The following is an 18,713-nucleotide window of genomic DNA, read 5'->3' as shown; positions in this document are numbered from 1 at the left end:
ACATAACTTAGTTTTTCCATAGAAGTTCTTTTCCACAGGATTATTCAGAAATTGTTTTGGTAAGAGTTAGGGTGCTGTTGATGAGCAATTGTCTGTACATGAGACATGTAATCTTGTAGTTATTGCTCAGTATTTTCATTTTGCAGGTTGTAATTTCTCTTACTCTTGGAACTCTGAATTTTTATTCCCTGCTGGCACGGATAACATCTCTTCAGCATGTTGTTCTCAAAATAAAAGCATGTAAAGGTAAAAAGTACAAAGCAGGGGAAAGGTTTTTGAACTAGGTCAGTGAAAATAGACTGCTTGTTAATAAAGAGCATGCTAACTCCCCTTACTTCACACACATCTAAGTGTTCTCCCTCTGTTGTGTAAGGGTCAGGCAGGTCCTTTTTCCTAGAAGTTCTAGTGCTATTTGTCTTGAAAGAAAAAGGCAATGTCCTGGATTTAATTCTGGATTGCATTTGTCACCATGGCAAGGGAGGGGAATGTAAAGATTACAGAATAATATGGTAGTGTGTGTCCAAATGATGGATTCTGACTGGGACTTGCTGACAGGACTCCCAGTTTGGTCAGTGGCAGCAGGGTGTCCTATGCCCAAAGGCAGACCATCCACTCATTTCTGTCAGACAATCTGAGCATGTCTTGAGAGGAATTTGCACCTGGAAGTCTATCTTTGTTGGCTGAAAACAATAGCAAGGGTTCATTCTTTGCAAGGGAAGGAGGAAGCTTTTGAATTAAGGGAAGTTTGTTAGCTGTGCTTTAGTCCTGAACACCACCTAATCTTGTTTTCTTACTGACAATGCTGTATTTGAGAGGCAGTTTTGATAAAGTAGGGTTCCTGAAAGATTTAGAATGCAAAGTTCAAAACAGTGTCTGAAAGCAAATACCTTTTTATTGTAAAGCACAGCAATACAGAAGACAAACTACAGCTGAGGATTGTTCACCCTGCGTGAATTCTGGAAACACAAGCTTATTAAATGATCAGAAGTGCAACTGTTGATGACAACTACACTGTTATATTCAGCTGTCTTCTGTCTTCACAGTGCTCAGCTGGTATCTGTACAGAGAAGAATTGATGTGATTATTTTTGGTTATGAGATCAGGATCAATCTTTGTGGATAAATCTCTCTTAAAACATGAATCTTGCTACTCTAAAGTGGGGATTTGTCACGTTGATTCACAAAATCATAGAAGGAAGGTCCAACCTGTAATTCTTGAGCAATTTGGCGGTTGTTGCAAGATCCACCCGAGTAGTACTTGCTATAGATTTGCTGCAACTGTGCTGATTTCCATTTTAAATTCACTGCAATGCTTTACTGGAATACTCTTCACTTTTACTGGAATACCCCCTTCCATTGTAGGGGAGTAACTTAATTGCTAACCTGTTAACTGCCCCTCACAGAAAAATGTAAACTTCAGTGTATAACAAAGTTGGTGAGGACAGTGTCAGACATGGTTACCAGATCCATAATGCAAGAACCAAAAACCAGCATAAACTCTACTGGTGTCTACTTCAAGCTGACTTCCATCATGCGAGTGCACTGTAGTGTGCCCAGGTACAGCTGCCTTAAATAATCAAACAGCACAGCACTGACAAAACTGACTTCATAAACATGTCTGTGGATGCTTATATCTGTCCACAAGTGGTTTATTTTCCACCAAGAGTATCTCACCTTCTTAAATGCACTGTTGATATTTAGGCAGAGGATGAAGAGCATAGAGCATTATAAGAAATTGAGTATAATAGGTGGTCTCATCCAACTAATTTCTGTTGTGGTTTAATTTATTCCAAAAATGTTTATTGAGGAGCATGTTTTGTGTGAGGGGCTTACATGTCAAAGCTGGATTTAGGATATCGAAATGGCAATACCTCCAATTTTGTAAAATTTTGTTGCTGTCTCATTTTGTCACACATGAAGCTAAAGAATCACAGGATCTTAAATCTGGAACGGACCTTGAGATAACTTTGTCCTGCCGTTCTAGGGTGAGTTGTTTCCTTTTCTCCTAACCTAGTAGTTGTTGAAATCTGATTTTCCAAACTGGACCCACAACTGGGGTCCTGAGGCCCCCAGTTCTGAGGCCTTAGCTACCCTGAGCTGAATTAGTTCGCATCTTGAGAGAGAAAATATGGCATGTTTAATAATAACATATGTAAGTCTTTTTTTTCAACTTAGGTTATACCTGATGAGATACTGACCATCAAAAACATCTGTAAGTGGAGTTTCTGGTACAGTGGGGATGTTCAGTGTTGTCTCACTGATGATGTTGAGGAGCGATTTCACTTCTGATTCTAGGTGCTCCACTGTTTTTATTACTTTCTAATGGAAACAAGGGAGACAAATGGAGAAAGGAGGTAGTCAGAGGGTCAAGTGGAAGGAATTGGACCAGACGTGTTTATGGAAATGCAAACCTCATGTCCTGTAATACCAACAGCTAATTTAATCTGTAATACGCATTGCAGGTTTAAACATTTCTTGTGTTCTGCTGGCCTCTAGTGGCACCAAGTATTAACACTTGGTTTTGCAAGAGTTATGTTACAGCACCCCTGTCTAAAGAAGAATTTGACTTCTTGGAGCTTTGCATTCGTTTGTTTTTAATTCTTTCTCATTTCTGAGAGAAATGCAATTTACTAAATGCAATAAAAGAATCTGTATGGACGATGAGAGGAGCTGATGGGGTGGAAAGATGAGGGCTGGGACTAGAGCAGAAGAGAGGTAATTTGAGAACCACAGCATGAAGTTTGGGAACTACTCGGCTGAGAATAGTTAGCAGGTGTCTTGTAAGTGCTTAAGACACCAGGGGAAAAAAAAATTAAACTTTGCAGCTTTCCTGGAATCCCAGAGCAGAAACTTCTCTATCCATCTTGGAGTCACCTGCAGAACTCACATCTACCCATAAGCCAGTGTGAAACTTTACAAATACCAATTCTGAGATTTTTAGGTTAAAGGCACAGTTATAAACATTCTAGAAAAGGCTGATAAACTGTTAATCATATTTTTGGAATTCATCAAGATTAAATATTTCTGGTGATAATGGCTTTATGGGTAGTTATAAACAATGACATCTGGAAAAAGTAGTCCAACCTTGACTAGAATAAAGCCAAGAAGGGACACTGTCTAGAAACATCCCTTTTATTTGGTCAAAAGGATAAGGCAGAGGTCTGGTAAGCTTCAGGAGCCAGCACAATCCCTCTTACCTCTTCAATAATATCTAAGCGTTCGTGGAGCATATGTTCATTACACCAGCTTCCTCTTTCCGAACTTCCAGGTACCATACTGACAGGATCACCAGCAGCTGGAAATAGAGACACAGTTAATTAGCAGAGGGTTAATAGCAGTCCTTGCCTTTGATTTCTGAAGTGGTATTTTGCATGCTACACTGCACTGTTTTCGAACCAAATATAGGAATTGAACTTTTCCAATAACTACAGCTGTGCCTCAGTACTTGCCTGCACATGTCATATTGGTTAGAACCAGGTGTTTTCTCTTGCCACGGGTGTTTGTTTTGTTTTGTCTATGTGTGTGTTTGTTTTACATAATCTCGTTTTTCCTATTGTGTAGGGTAAGTTTATTGGCTGTGACTCTGTGTAAAACCTAACTGTTGGGAAGATCTGCCTTACACAACACTTCCTCGTAGACTTTCTTCAGAAGCAGCTGGTGCAGTACAGCTTTGAAGAGCAGCTAAGCTTGTCGACTTTCTAAATGGATGCTGATGATGGTTAATGATTCCTCTGTGCCAGAAAGTTGTCCCACACAGTCTGACTTTGCAATGGGAAGGGAAACAATAAAAAATGTTTTATTTCTGAGCACATTTGCTGACTTGTATGTGGTGCTATGCACAAAGTCACATCTCTGTGTGAGATGTAACTCCATTATCTGTATTTACCTCTCAGTACTCATGAGCTCTTGCTCTTTGAACTTTTCATTCTACTGGCTGTGTTCCATGAAAGGTCAGTAGCTGCCGGTGTCCATGCTTTAGTGGAGCCTATTTGCTTTTCATAATTTCTGTGCAGCATTCAGTAACATTTAAATTTTCAAATGCATGCAGAGGACTGTAGTGGAATATTTTAAACTGTGCTAAAGTGATAACGTGTCTTTCTGCATGTAAAGTTAGGTTTTGCTCTTGTTTGATGCTTGAAGCAGCTATGATAATGAGGAAGCAGCAGTAACTCATTCTGTCATTGTTTGATTGCAACAAAGACAAAACTGAGCTTGTGTTGTAATGAACAGTAAGACACACAAGAGCAGTAACTAATTCTGTCTTCAGTGCTGCTGTGCCAGAGCAGTGGTTTGGAAGTGCTTCATCTCAAGCCTGTGCCAAGATTTCTGGAATGTAGGTGTCAGGTGATGGCAAATATGTGTCAGTAAAGGATCACTGCAGTTTGCGGGGGGATGAGAGATGTACTCTGAGTTGGAATGGCATCCTTGGAATTGGAGGGTGGAGGATGGAGAGGAGGAGCTATTACAAAGTGACCTGACTTACTGGGCATTATTTAGAAATTGGTTTGGCAGAGATTTGGTTGGCTTTTTTTTTAGTGCAGTCACCAGAAGGTGGTGCTGTTAGGACAGAATCCCAGAGACCACCTGTTTACAGAGGAGTGCTGAAATACAACACAGGTATTTCAACACCAGCTGCTTTGCAGTTGCCCTTTTTTCCCCCTCTTAGGTGCTAGTGGTGGTGGTTTGTGAGTGTTGTTACTATCTTAGTGGTCAAATGAACCATGCTAGTTCTCAAAATTTTTGCTTCTTTACCTGTTTTTTTTCATCATGACTGGAACAGTGTGGAGATACTGAAATTTTGGTGGTTGATTCTCTAGGCAGGTGTTTGTAGGTGGGGAGGTTAGATATGGTTGATGACTGACATTTGTTCAAAGCACATGTATACATACAATGATAGGTATGTACAGCCAGTGTAAGGTTGTTGCATCTTACTGTGAGCTTAGCAAAGCACTGCACAGCTTTGTGTGCATCTTGAGAATGAGGTTAAGGGGTTGCTGTGAGACACAGGACTCAGTAGCTCTTGGTTCCTTGGGGTGGTGGGTTCCTCTCCTGACACGGAGGGAGGCAGCTTTCCATCGCTCCAAGCGCTTTGCTGCCTTAGCAGCTGTAATGGGCTGGAGTACTGAAGGAGGACCAAGTCCTAGTTTGAGAGGGCTGTAAGATATCACTCAGAACCACAGAATTAGTGCAGTGCCTAAACATGTGACAAAACAGGCCAAGCCTAAGTGTCTCAGGAAGCACCTGACAGCTGATGTTAGGAAGGCTTAGGGTTAGTATAAGCAAAAGCGTGTCTAGTTGTAGGCCTTACAGTATGGAGCTGCGAGAGGGCTGAGCTAGGAGAAACCCTCTCAGGACATGGATGTCCATGTCTTGTTAGTGACTTTCACACCTGAACAGAGCTGCTCAGGCTCTTGTAATTGCCTCTTCACCACCATGCCAGAACAGGCTGTTTCAGCTGCTGCTGGCTGAGCAGCCAGTGCTTTGTCAGTGTGGATTTCTTCTTTTTTCTGAGTCCTGGCTTGAGGCTTTGGCTTCCCGAAACACTCATTCTGTTGTTTGGCTTTAGGTCTTAAGCCACAGCTTTATCTCTGGGATGGGCTGTTCACAGGACACATCCGGTCCCTTGTAAATATGGCACATATCTGGGTCACTATTGTCAGGCAATTCAGCCAAAGCAGTAATTTCCATGTGCTCAAAGACAGCATGTGGAATGTTGCTTATGAGCACTGCCCTTCTCTATTGCAACTGGTGAAAGAATGGGACACAATCTGCCTTTGGCACTGACCTTACTCCAGCAGCATCTCTACTTCAATAGGAAGTGAAGAGCAAAGGCTGCAAACTATGTAAGCAAAAGACTAATGACTTCTTAGGATACTTCCAGGTACTTGCTTTCTGAAGTTACTGAAGAAATGTTTTTTTAACGAAAATTGGAATTTTTCCTTGTCTGTTCAAAGCACATGCATAAATAGAGATGACTTTGGTAGTAAGTTTTGAAGCTAACCACTTTTAAAAGTGAAGTGTTCTTTGTATGCCGTATAAATTACATATTTAAAATGTGTGGGTGTTTGCAACTTCTGACAGCTTAGGCAAGTGTAGGAGGCATATTTCAATGTCTTAATTCTCTCATTTGAAATTTAATAGATTATATCATGCAGGCACTTGTAACATTTCAATGTGGCAGAGAGAACATTACCTTTCAGTTAATGTCCCATCTGCAAATTTCCAGCTGATGTTTCTTACAAGTGAGATGTGTAGTTAAATTCTTGAAATCCATTCTATTTGATATATAGGGTGGTTATTTTCCATCAAGAACCAGAACTCTTGTGTTCAAGATAAGAAAATTACTCATGTCTTTTTTCCCCTTGATTAATTTCTCTGTGTTACATAGATGGTGCCCATAAATCTGGGTAGTTTTAACCACCCTGGGCTGTGATGCAGTCAGACACTGGCAGGGAAATGGAGCATCTCTGAACGACTTGTTAATAAGGATCTGTTTACTAGAAAAACATGCCTAAAGTTTGAAAGAAGTAGCACAATGGAGAGTAAGATCTATGTATCATGGTCAACCTGACTGTACAAAACTTGATTTTATAGCAAGGGAGAGAAAGAGCAATGAAGTAAGAATCAAAACAGCCCTACTAAACAGGTTAAGAACAGAGGCCTTAGATTAAGAATATCTCTCAGTTCAGCTCTTCATCCTCCTGTACGTTTGATGTATTTCCCCAACCCGCAAGATGTCGCTTCTCTGTGCTCCCTGACGAAGTTCCCTTCTAGGACTGTCAGGGTTCTTTCTATCCAGGTGCTGCTAAATGGTTCATTTTGATCATCCAAGCAGTTGCTAATGGTAAGCATCGGAATAAACCCGATCATCTGCCTGTCTGCTGTCATTTTCTGTGGTTTCTAGGACTGCCAGAACTGAAGTATGTGACCACACAGATCTGGTAGGTCTTTTAAAGTATCCTTCCTAATGACACATTGCTAGTCCAAATGAAGTTACAGGCTTGATCTAGAAATTGCTGGGTTGGGTTCTTTGGTCTGCATTACAGAGAAGGTCAAGGTGAGTGACCACAATGTTTCCCATTGGTCTTAAAACCTGTAAAATTCTTTTGCCTCATTCTATGACCAGTGTGGTTTTGAAAGTTGACTGCAAATTCTTGTTTGTGCTCAGTAGGGCAGGAGGGATAAAACAAAGCAGGCCACAAGCCAAGTGAAAGACATGGGAGATTGAAACAGGAACCGGATGGCAAACGAGGAAGCCTGAAAACACGTGATAGAGCAAGGGGAATAAAGGAGAACATGGCTAACTCTTCAAGAAAACATGCTGTGCTGTGTGGTTTTGTTTGCACTGGCTTAAGTTTAGTAGCGTAATTTTATTCCTAAAGCATATAGCATAAGGTGGCCAGACAGCCTTTGATGAGAAAAGGAGTGGCAGTAATAATGATTTATGTTCCAACTGGAAAAAGCTAATGAACTGGAGGATCAAGTCCAAATGATTAATCCACTAACCAGTTTGGTAGGAATGCAACAGACTTCTGAATGGATTTGCTGATCCTTCCTTAAATTATTTTTTCTCTAAATTTAAGTGTTGGATTCCACTTGGAAATTTGCATGTAATTTTGAAATGCTAGCTCAAGAAATCACATGGTTTTCAAAGTGATTGGTGAAGATAACTTGCCGCTAAATTCAGGAAAGATTCAATTGCTTTGAACCTGAACTGATACTAATAACTATCAGTACTAGTGCTTTCAGACCAGAGACTATGTTACGCTAAAACTTAGTCATATTTAATTTTGGGGGCTGTTCTTCAAGGCATCAAAGTTAGTTTCCAGTAATGTCAGCTCTTAATTAATTACACTGGCATCTTTGTATAGGGAAGTACTGAATTAACTTTCTGTGTCACTACCAGTTTCATTATCAGCAGTATTTTTAAATTCATTTTAAGCTGTTTTATATAACTCAAGCCATATCAAATTTTATTGTTAGGACATCAAAAATAATTGATTTGGATAGCAAGTGTTGTATTGAAAATGCTTTTTAGGGCACAGATTCCCTTCAAGTTCTTAGCCACTCAAAAGCATACCTTTAACTGGACATAGAGCATCTTTCTGGCTGTAATCCATAAAACACTAATGCTTAACTGTGATTTAGACACCTCTGAACTTCTTTTTTGAGTTTAGTCTCTATTTTCTTAAAGACAAGGGAATTCTTATCTTTAGTGATTGCAATTAGGATTACAAGAATTGTAATAAATATATAAAATTCCTTAGCAACTTACACACTGCCATATGCTTCACACTGGAGGCAACTGCATGGATGTGCTTATATTTACATAAAATATATACATACACATGTAAATATTTAAATGTACGCACACTTTTACTAGGCTCTGGTTTTTATGGCAGAACAACAAGGCAAATTTCATACAGGGTAAATATGATTTATCCAAAGTGAGAAATGGAAATCAGGCATTGTATGTTAGACAGTAAACTGACAGTATAGGAAGATCTGAAATTTAGGAGTTGTGAGAATACTGGGTTTTTGGTTGTTTGTTTTGTGGTTTGTTTAATTTCAAGAAGATACATTGAAAGTTTTTAATGCCTGATTAGGGATTAATCTGTAATCTATATATTCACTAAATATTTCACCTGCTGCCTAAATGTCAAGTCCTGGATAGGTTTCAAACATAATAAAAAATCCAAGGGATTTCTCTGGTATCCAAGATTTATGATCCTCTGATAAGGGAAACATCCTGAAGTAAGTTTCTTCCATGAAATTAGCTATTTTTAATATTAATTTTAGAAGCTAAATAACCATATCAGAAAGTCAAGTTCCAAAATTGCACACCTGGTTCATGCCCTTTATCAAGGTATAGAATATGCTGCTGTGAATATTATTTCAGATCCTACATCAGTTAAGATTATACTTGTTTTAATTCTTTTTTACCTGAAAGAGAAGGAGTAAAGGGGGAATCTTGTGGACTGGGGAATGTATTAATGAAGGTGGGTCAGGTACCAGCCCATGAGTTCTCATGTCTGCCTAGTCTGTCCCATCCACCCGGGTGTGGGACTTTGTCACAGTGTGTTCTGGTCTGACCACACATCACTTGTGCTTGTAAAATGTGCAAAACCAGGAAGGGGACCTCATAGCAATTGTTCCTGACTAGATAGCATATATTTCTGTGTAAAGCTTCTTCATTTACAGGCAGCTTTTGCTATTGTGACCCATGTAATTCTCATTTCATAAGGGGATCCATCTCTCACTTACCCAGCAGTGGAGACTAAGAGGGAGTACACAAGACCAGGGATAATTCATGCTTCCAATGGGTGTTTGTGCTTTTTTTTTTTAAGGCACAGAAAAATCTGGGCCCCTGCCACGGCTATGTGCCAGAAGCAAAATTGCTGCTTGAAAAACTACTTTCCTTTTTTGCTATTTTACCATTATAAGAATGGTAAAATGATTATAAGAAGCACTTAAGTTTTGTGTATTTTCATTCAAAGGAAGAAGGATAGTAATTAAATGTTCCTGTGAGGGAACTATTGGCTTGGAGAGTGTTTTCAGCATGCTGGTCTCCTGAACAAGCAGCCAGAGAATATCCTCTTGCACTTGCTTCTGCAATGGAAAATGACTAGAGGGAATTGGACTGATAAGAGGCACAGACTACGTAATTAGCAGGTACATTACTCTAATTCATGCTGTATCTTACGATGATGCTTTGGGCTGCAGAAAAGTTTGCCTTTATTATGTATTTATTTTTGTGTGAACGTATCTTTGTTATGGCAACCAAGGCTAAATGTTAGGAGGGTTATAGCTAGAAGCTGTATAGGGCATATTTGTTTGTAGAGGAGGGGAAGCTGTTTAGGAAGAAGAGGAGCTGTGTCAATATCCATAAAGAATCCAAGTTGTGTAGAATTAGTGAGCTTAAGGCTGTCTTGAAAGTGGAGGATGTGAGGTACATAAATAATGGATGCCACCATCAATTTGAGGATAACCACTGGTATCAAGGGATAAAGAGTTTCTCAATTTTCTGAGGACATGGCTTTTGGTCTGTGTTTAGTAACAGAAATGATGGTCATGGGGAGTGGGTGAGGTGAGTCTGTGATTGTGTAGTTTTCGTATGTCTAAGACATGATAGTAGAAAGTACAATGAAAGATATAATTTTAGGGTTTTTTTCTAATATCTAAACAAATCTAAGAACTTGCTGGAAGATATATTTTCTCTTGGCAGACAGTTCATCCATTCTGCAACAACTCAGGAAGCAGAATAGTGAGAGAAGGGTGGATATACACATACATACATACATACATACATACATAGTAGATCCTGACATTCAGGCCCAGGACTTACATCTGCTTCAGCCAGAGCAGATCAGCCGCGTTTATGAATAGAGCCACCTGCAGGTGAACAACAGGAGTCCTCTATTTCTAAACTGATTTCTTGGGGGAGTTTAACATTAACTTTCACTTTACATTTGGGTGTTACAAAATTCCTTAAATTCCTTTTAACTAAACATAAGAAAACATAGGGCTTTACAGATATATAAAATCTCTTTATAAAATGCTCACTTCTCTACTGATCCCCAGATACCTCACAGTCTTAAAAAACACAGTTATTTTGGTGTACAATTTGTTGTCACAAACTTTATTTCTCCTTCCCTGTTAGAGCTCAAAGGTGGGTTCTGCAAGGACTGTAATCCTTGCATTGGAGACAATAATGCTGATAGGTTTCTATAAGGACAGAAAATACCTATAACATGGAGTATAGGTTAAAATGTAATTTACTTGTTAGTAGAGAAATATGAGTCCAAATCTGGCCTAAAATAGGATATCTGTCATAAATGTTTGCAGCGGCTTTAATTCTACAATGCAGTGGTTTAATCTCCTAGAGAAAAAATGCTGCTCTGTGATAATGCAAATGGTCAATTTGGGGCAGAATCTGACTCTTCTGAAAAGATTTTTTTTCCCAGTTTCTAGATAATGGTCTAACTTACAGATCTTCCCAGATTTGATATTGCATGTGAATATCAGAGGATTCAAAACTTCTTGAGAATTCAAAAAATGTTAGGTGAATGAAGAGGAACATTCGTACACTTGGTTTACTTTAGCTTGCAGTTAAAGCCGAATGAAACATCTGCTGTTTGAAAGCAAATCACGCCACAGTGTGGAGCAGCCGTGCCTCCGCTGAAGCTGTCCCTGGTGGAGCGCTCGGAGTTTGGTGTGCTCCGCTACTGGCCCGTGTGGCGGGAACAGGTACTTGTTTACCCAAGAACTCCAGGTCACCTCTCTGCCACGCATAAACATGGAGCAAAATCTTTGCTGTTGGGGTGCCACACCCCTCGGAACGATTCTCCTGGAAACACGTTTAAATGGGGCAGGTATTGTGCTCTAGGCTACATTGCGCATTGCGTTTGAGCAGCGCCCCACCAATTAACCCAGCGCTGGCAGCAAAGCACTGTAATCTGTGGCAGGAGCACATGGCTGCATCCAGAAGGGCCCCCGTGCCAGCCTCTCCTCCTGAATGATTTGGAGGCTGAGCTCTTTGAATATGAGATTGTTTATATTAATGGTTGAATTAAAACGTAAATTCTAGTTTGGCTGAATAATTTTTAAGAGAAATCCATGGGAGTTAGGATGGGGAGATCTGCAAGGGAATCGAAAGTTGTGTTCCAAACTCAAGGGTAGCAGAGGGAAAGCCGTGATGGCTTTTTTAAGCCTTCAGTCTGGTAGGGTGCTCCCCTAGCCATGACAGACACAAAATTTCTCATTTTACATGATGAAAACCATCATCAGTAAATGTGGTTTACTGACTGAGTAGCTGCCACCTGTCATGATACTGGGTGCTAATCTCCTCTGCAGTTATTATTGAGGTGCTATTCTAATTAACTGAATTTTATCTGAGTTTGCAAATTATTTTAGGTTAAAACCCTACTTTTATGGGAATAGACAAAGCCATGTTTTATTTTCTTTTATTTCAGTGAAGCTCGCAAAACTCACAAGAGGACAGTAAATTCTTGTGGAGTGAAAACAAGTTAAAGTGCTCTTGCATTGATATTTCAGTTCATCACTGAGATAAACATCACAAAGACAGTTAAGCTTTTGCTGTTGCATTGATATCTCAGTTCATCACTGAGATAAACATCACAAAGCCAGTTATGTATGAGGGAGTCAGGGCAAGGAAGAGTGACTAGAACTTGGGGGTAGAAGAGACTAACAGTTTTTTAGGAAATGTTTTGAATGTAATAGGATCTTACTACCCTGCCATGAAATACAACTATTGTCTTGTCAAGAAAGTAGGACCAGAGGGAAAATAAATCTGAGGCTCAGCTAGCAGAAAAGATGAAGTACAAACAGGCTGGGAAGCCAAGTTTGTGGTTACACAGGGACTGTAAACCCTTGAACTAGCCAAACCGAATAGCTTTCAGTCACACTACAATGTGATTACAGGTTATTCAGCGCTAATCTCTTGTTAATGAAAGTAGAATTCAGATGCAGACTTATCAGATGTTCTCTGTTTATACTTTGTTCTCCCAAGGCTTTTGGAGAAGTCATTATGTACCTCAAAATCTCAGGAATAAGTAGTCCAAAGCAGAAGAAACAAAGTGGTGATGCTGTTACCAGAAAATTTTAAAAGGCAGCTTTGAATAAAGGAGAATCTTTCTCTAATAACCTTGAACTTCAATCTCATTTCCAAGTGGATTAGTGTGATATTAATACGGCTGCCAGAACAGTAATTATGGAAATTCAGAGCACTGTCTGCAGCACTTTAATGTGGTTCTAAGTTTCTGAAGGTAAAATGATACTATCTCCTGTAAGAAGTAAAAAATCTTCAAATATACGAAGGCAATATGCCTACAGGACAGACTTTAATGTCACAGAAATGAAATTTTACATCTCAAATCAGAGAATTTTGACACATACCTGTGTCACCTTCGCATAAAATCCGTAGAGAAATTAAGCAAATATTTGCCTCCCCCTCCCACCCCATGCAAAGTCTTTGAGCATACTGAGATTAAGCTACAGTTTCTGCTTTGCAAGTTCAGAGTCACTTACCTAAAGGGTCTTGCTCCTGCAGGACTAGAACAAATGCCAGTGCCCAGAGGAAAAGCATGGTTCCAGCCTGCCCGGGCTCTGCCGTGGCTGTGCTGGAGAGCCCCGCAACCTCCCTCCCTCCCTGCCCGGCTTCCTATCGCCTCCTCGTCCAGCCCTTCGTGCTGAGGTTTAGCCAGAGTTAGGCGGAAATATGCCCAGCCTGAGCCAAGATTCTTAAACTGTTCTCTTCTGCTTCCCTCCTTTTAAAAACCCCTTCCAGCTCCATGCACAGCCCAGCTATCCAGGCAAGCTGGAAGTGGCCCAGGCTCCCCAAAGTTGTGGTTTTTTTTAACTCTTGTATTTATTTACACAGATTGCAATGGAATTCGATGAAAAGCTTTGGATCCTGTAAATATAGCAAGTGGGGCAAGGCAAGGAAGGGAGAAAAGAGGAGGAAGGGGTGGTGGATGTTTCTTTCCCTGTAGAGTTTCATCAGGGGCAGGCAAAGCAGAAGCATTGGAAAACAGTGTCTTTAGATCTTGTGAGCTTATAGGGCTTTTACCATTTTATGCTCTTTTTGAAGAGTGCAGAAGCATCTTCCTTCGGTAGTACAATGTGTGGCAGTGTTGTGGGAGGTTACAACTGTCTGTGGTGCTTTATATTTGGACATTATCCTAGGATGTCCTGAGGAGCCATCTGAGCTCTTCTCAGTTTGGCAGGGTTTTAAAATTGGTTGGGCTTGGTAACATCACATGCAAAAATAGCACTACTAATGGTAGCCCAGCAACGTCTGTAATTTTTAGCAGGATCTTGGTTGAACATTCTTTTGTCCTGCAAGTTCTTGGGTGTTGTCTAGATAAGCATCAGTCTTTGACCCCTCTAGGCTGGTATTAAAATACTTAAGGTATCTCCTTCCTGGTATTATTCCTCATATTCATTTGAGTTATCTTTTTTCAAACTATTGCAAGAAAAAATGAGAGGCCAGTAAGGCATCCTACTTAATCCTAAAGGCCATTGTTCAGGATAGACAGTGTTTTAACCATTGAAAATAAACCCCTGCAAACTGGAACAGATTTCCTTGGTCTTTACCACCCTGCTAGCAGTCAAAAAATCCAATTATTAGAATATCTGAAAATGATCCTGTAGAGATGCTATCTTAGAGTCCAAAGTATAATCATTCTCAGTGACTTCTATAACAAGTTAGGTTGTAAGCTCAGTTGCAAGGCAAAATAGCTTCAGTAACAGAGATTCTGACTGGAATTTATCTGGTAACTTTGAGGCATAGAACAACCTCAGTGTTTATTAAGCCCTCAGGGTTGGTTTGACCAAGTTAATATTTTATGAAATAAAAAATTAAAAATAAATAAAAAATAAAAATAAAGAAATAAAAAATTAGCTATTGGAGTGGCAGTGTTTTTCTGGGTGCTTTGGCTTGAATCACTATGGTAATACTGCAACTCTTATGAATTCTTGTTTTGAGAATAAATTTGATTATGCCTGCTGAAAACTTATATAGTACTTAATTTCTTATTAACAGGCCCCAAGAGGTGAACTGCAAAAGGTAAAAGTTGTACCCTGTGTTTCAATATGAGATGCTGATGTGGTAGGCTGTGATTTTTGTAGTGAGAGATTATCTGTGTGTAGAGAGGGGACATTATCTGCTTTGAAGAGAGGGGGCTGGGGAGCAGAAGAAGAATATTAATGAATAGTTGGCTGCTGTTTTCTGAATGTGTTTGTCCTTTTCCTCCGTCCTTTTTAAGCAGAATCACCCAATGCATTCTCTGTATTGCAAAGGGAGCCTGTTCATGGAGGATTTCTGCAAGCTCTCTCTGCCATCCTCTATGCCACACACTAAAAAGCAATGAACATTCATTAAAACATTTTTTCCTTCAACACACTGTAAAAAACATGGCAATTTCCATTCCAGACCACCTTTGCTGAGGCCACTCACCCACGTTTCCTTGAGGTTCCTCCTGAATTGCTCTCAGACTCCTGGAACAGTTCAGTCCCTCTAAGGCACTTGCTGCATATTTTTGCATACTGTGTTATGTTTGACTATAGTGAGGTGTTGGTCTGATAGCCATGGAGAACTAAACAAAATAGTGTGGGTTTTCTCTAGTATTATCCTCCAGAGGTTGTTTCTATAATTGGAGAGTAGTTTTTTCCACTGCAGGGAAATGCAGCCAGAAGGAATATTTCTGCCAAGTGGGATTCTGCTTTTCAGGGGGGCTACCTGTCCTGAGATTTTTGGTCATCTTGGGTAATTACCTCAGATGGCTTTTGTAATTCATAAATACTCAGAGGGAAGCTGCAGGGTAAGACAACTGGCAACTAAAGTACAAAACATCTGGGGATGTGACAATACCCATTAAATTGTAAAGCAGGTTTTTCAGAAGACAGAAGATGTGAGAGCAGAAGAAAATGATGCAAACATATTTGTGTTCTGAGAAGTTAGGCAGTAACTGATTACCATCAGAGAAAGTATTCTTTAGCACATTCATCTTTGAAATGGTCATATATGAGAACACAATGAGATCATATGAATGTAGGTTTGCACAAAATCCAGCTGTTGTGATGTTCCCAAGATACTGGCAGCCAAAAAAAGCATACCAGTGAACAGGGATGTGAATTTATGCCAGTAGGCAATTTGGTGAAAGGGAGAGCAAGCATAAGGACTAAGTCTATTTTGGGAGGTACTTTTTTGTTTGTTTTTGGTACAGTCTCTCTGTATCTCTTTCTTGGACTAGTTAAATATTTGACAAAAGCAATAAATAACTGCACAGTGATCTCACAGGGTGCATAGGGAGAAGGAATGGACTAAATAAAGGACAGAGGACATATGTGCCATGTGAAAAAATCACATTACTATTGGCCATGAAATCCTGCAGCATGGGCTGACAAAGGATGTAGCTGAGAAAACTCTTGGGAAAAACAGGACTTTGTGTGAAACACAGAGAAAATTAAGTGGAGATTACTTCAGGAGACAAAAATATGATAGGAAACCAAACCTTGTAAGGAGAGAAAAGCAGCTTACCCTTAAGAGAAGGAAATGAAAGAGTATAATCACCATTCTGGATTTAACACTGGTGAATGATGAAATCTGTACAAGGTTTGTGTAGTCTGCCTACCTGCCCCTGAGAGAAGATTTGTCTCCATTAGAGACTGTGGAGGTACCTCAGGCTCTTGTCACAGGCTTAACTTCTGTCAGCTGCTCACGACCAGAAGTTCTTGCTACTTGTAGGCTGTTGAATTCCTAATGCAAATTGAGACTTGTTACATGATGCATTTGGAAGAGGTCGCTTACTTTCACTCTTAATTCATTTGGTTTCTGACTGCTGGGTTGGAGCAGTTGTTGAACAGATGCAGAAGCAGAATTTTGTTACCTGGAGAGGCTGATTTGTGCAGTGCAGGCATGCAGCTTTTGGGCTGCTTCTCAGGAAAGCAGAAGTTTGCTCTGCAGCAGTACTTCTGTTTGGTGAACAGTTGAAGGGCCTGTTGCAGTGGTGATTTCATTAGAATGAAGTAGACATTGCCGTTTAAAGTTTTGGATAGTAATGATTCTTAGCACACATCCCTGGCAGTCTTTACAGAGCCTCCATGCCTCTGTCGCTCATGGGGCAGCCTCTGTTGGAGTTACAGGTCTGCAGCCTTGAATGAGTGATCACCTTGAATGAGTGTTCACCTTCACTGTGCCAGTGCATGCCCCTCTCTGGTCTGTTGCATATCAACTTGTACTCGTGTTTATTATCTCGATTTGCAGGGGACATCAGAAAGTGTCAAGTTCTCCTGCTATTGTCATAAAGGCATAATCTCTGATGCAATTAAAAAACCCATATCACGTGGTTCATAGTGTGAAGCACTGTGAAGATCAGCTTTGTGTCTGCCCTCCCTGGAGAAGATAACAAGCCTGTGTGTCATGGAGCAGACAACTCTGATCCAGCCTTCTTCAAAACAATACATTTTGTGCCTCGCCTAGAGCCAGCGGTGAGTCAGCTACAGGAATTGACTCTCTGGTGTCATCTTGGTGCCAGCACACTAGGCTGGATTCTGTTTGCCAGCATTAGGTAAGCATCCCATGGCTGCAGGCTGTTTTCAGTCTGTGGCTTCAGCTTCCTGAGCAATGATCCGCAAGGAAACTGAATCAGAAAGCTGAAGGAGAAGGTGGGTCGCATGGAATATTAGTGAATTATGTTGTTTGTTTTGTATTTTTAACTAGTTATGTCCTTTCATTTGATACATTTCAGGCATTTTATGAAGCCTGGCCATGCCTCAGGAACCCTATGAAATATGATATGCAGTGTGCCCACCCATTTTAATGAAAAGAACCCTTTCTTTTCTTTAAAAGAAACCTTAGAGAGTTGGATTAGCTACATTCCCAGCATAATTAGTGATTTAGGAATAGACTCTTGGCTCCCAGTCTTGTATTGCACACATGGTGATCTGATATTTGCTCTATTTTCTATTGCAGGAGGTTGTGGCCCTTTGCTGTTGTAACTTTACGTGCACCCATTTCCGTCACATAAAAATGGGAAGCAGATCTGTGAGTCTGTGGTGGATAATATTCAGGGAAAATAATACAGAGGAAGTACTTGATTATTCCCAAATTAGAATTACTCAGCTAGTGTCTTTAGCAGATTGGTATTGCAAACCACACCAATTAAATGAGATAATTACTTGAAACTGAAGCCACAATTTGGTTCCATGAAGGACCTGTTAATACCTGAGAAGCTATTCATGTGTTGAGTAGCACCTTGCTGAACAGAGTCAGAGTCGTGACAATACCCAAGGTCTGTTACTTAACAGCTGTGTACCTTTCTCCATGAGGGAGGGCATCTGCCACGTGTGTGAAGCCTTTGAACATAGGTAATGTTTGCCATGTGAGTGGAGATACCTAACAAAACAGAGAAACAGCTGGAAATAAATCCTATTTTTGTTTGCTATTCAGCGTGGTCTCCTTTCCTCTTAATTACCACAAGGCCATGGAGACTTGCAAGGGAAAGAATGACTTGCCAGAGAGAGAAGCCAAGCTAATCACTCTACTGCCATTTCTCTGAAAATTTACAGTATGAATAATTTTAAAACCAATGCAGTTAAAATTCCTTTTAAAATACGTGTGTGAGGGAATATACAATAGTGTAGCAGGATGATAGTAGTTCCTTTATTATTACAGATCCCTTATGTCTTTAGCTGTAATTTTTCTTCAAACATGCTTCTAATACATGTTTCCAGGCAGAGAGTGAACAAGAATGTGTATGAATTTTTTTTTCATCCTGCTGCCTGTGTAGTTAATCACATGATGGATCCTGTCCAACAAGATTCCCCAACAGTACAGCTAGTTATTACTGTATGGTACCAATGGATTCTCCCCTCTTTAATTCCAGCTGAAAAACTGTGGTAAAAGACAAGTTAAATACTTTCATAATGCCAGTACTTAATAGGAGAATCTGTGGTAGTTGCCATAGGGAAATAGTATAACCTAAGAAGGAAGAGAAGGGCCCATGAAAAGATTTCTGTTAAAAGTTGATTCAAGGCATATGAACATATGAGCATTGTGAGCATATGAACAAATGAACAGATTAGCACACTCCACAGCTCTGGAGGCAGAACATTAACTCCCATTGCTGGAAAACAGATGTGAACTTAACTATTGTCCTCCACCCCTTTTCTAAATTTTTTTCTAATGAGTTC

The 18,713-nt window shown here is 40.1% G+C and overlaps 2 protein-coding genes across 6 annotated transcripts in view; one reads left to right on the top strand and one right to left on the bottom strand.

Moving 5' to 3' along the window:
- Positions 1 to 874: 874 nt before the first annotated feature.
- On the bottom strand, positions 875 to 13,193 carry PLAC9 (placenta associated 9). The gene is made up of 4 exons (XM_068197339.1): positions 13,047 to 13,193; positions 3,197 to 3,294; positions 2,198 to 2,318; positions 875 to 1,057 (listed from the first exon to the last, which is right to left on the bottom strand). The coding sequence occupies exons 1-4, from the start codon at positions 13,102 to 13,104 to the stop codon at positions 1,047 to 1,049; spliced, it is 288 nt and encodes a 95-aa protein (XP_068053440.1). The 5' UTR covers positions 13,105 to 13,193; the 3' UTR covers positions 875 to 1,046.
- A 1,497-nt stretch (positions 13,194 to 14,690) lies between these two features.
- Positions 14,691 to 18,713, top strand: part of LOC137477933 (L-threonine ammonia-lyase-like) — a 39,956-nt gene continuing 35,933 nt past the window's right edge. For 2 of the 5 annotated variants that reach the window (XM_068197335.1, XM_068197332.1), the window contains exon 1: positions 14,691 to 17,089. The gene's annotated coding sequence lies outside the window, so the exon portion shown is untranslated. Of the gene's footprint in view, positions 18,089 to 18,713 lie in introns of all 5 variants that reach the window. The other 3 variants (XM_068197333.1, XM_068197334.1, XM_068197331.1) reach the window with 3 other exon arrangements.

This window comes from Anomalospiza imberbis, chromosome 8, assembly GCF_031753505.1.
Source record: "Anomalospiza imberbis isolate Cuckoo-Finch-1a 21T00152 chromosome 8, ASM3175350v1, whole genome shotgun sequence".
Classification (NCBI taxonomy): domain Eukaryota; kingdom Metazoa; phylum Chordata; class Aves; order Passeriformes; family Viduidae; genus Anomalospiza; species Anomalospiza imberbis.
This window is presented reverse-complemented; position numbering and strand designations above follow the sequence as displayed.

Bases quoted from the DNA above. Each gene is read 5' to 3' on its own strand.
- PLAC9 (XM_068197339.1), bottom strand. From the start codon at position 13,104: ATGCTTTTCCTCTGGGCACTGGCATTTGTTCTAGTCCTGCAGGAGCAA. The intron at 3,295-13,046 runs GTAAGTGACTCT...CTCTATTTCCAG, and splicing joins GCAGGAGCAAGACCCTTTAG to CTGCTGGTGATCCTGTCAGT. The intron at 2,319-3,196 runs GTAAGAGGGATT...TGTTTCCATTAG, and splicing joins GCTTAGATATTATTGAAGAG to AAAGTAATAAAAACAGTGGA.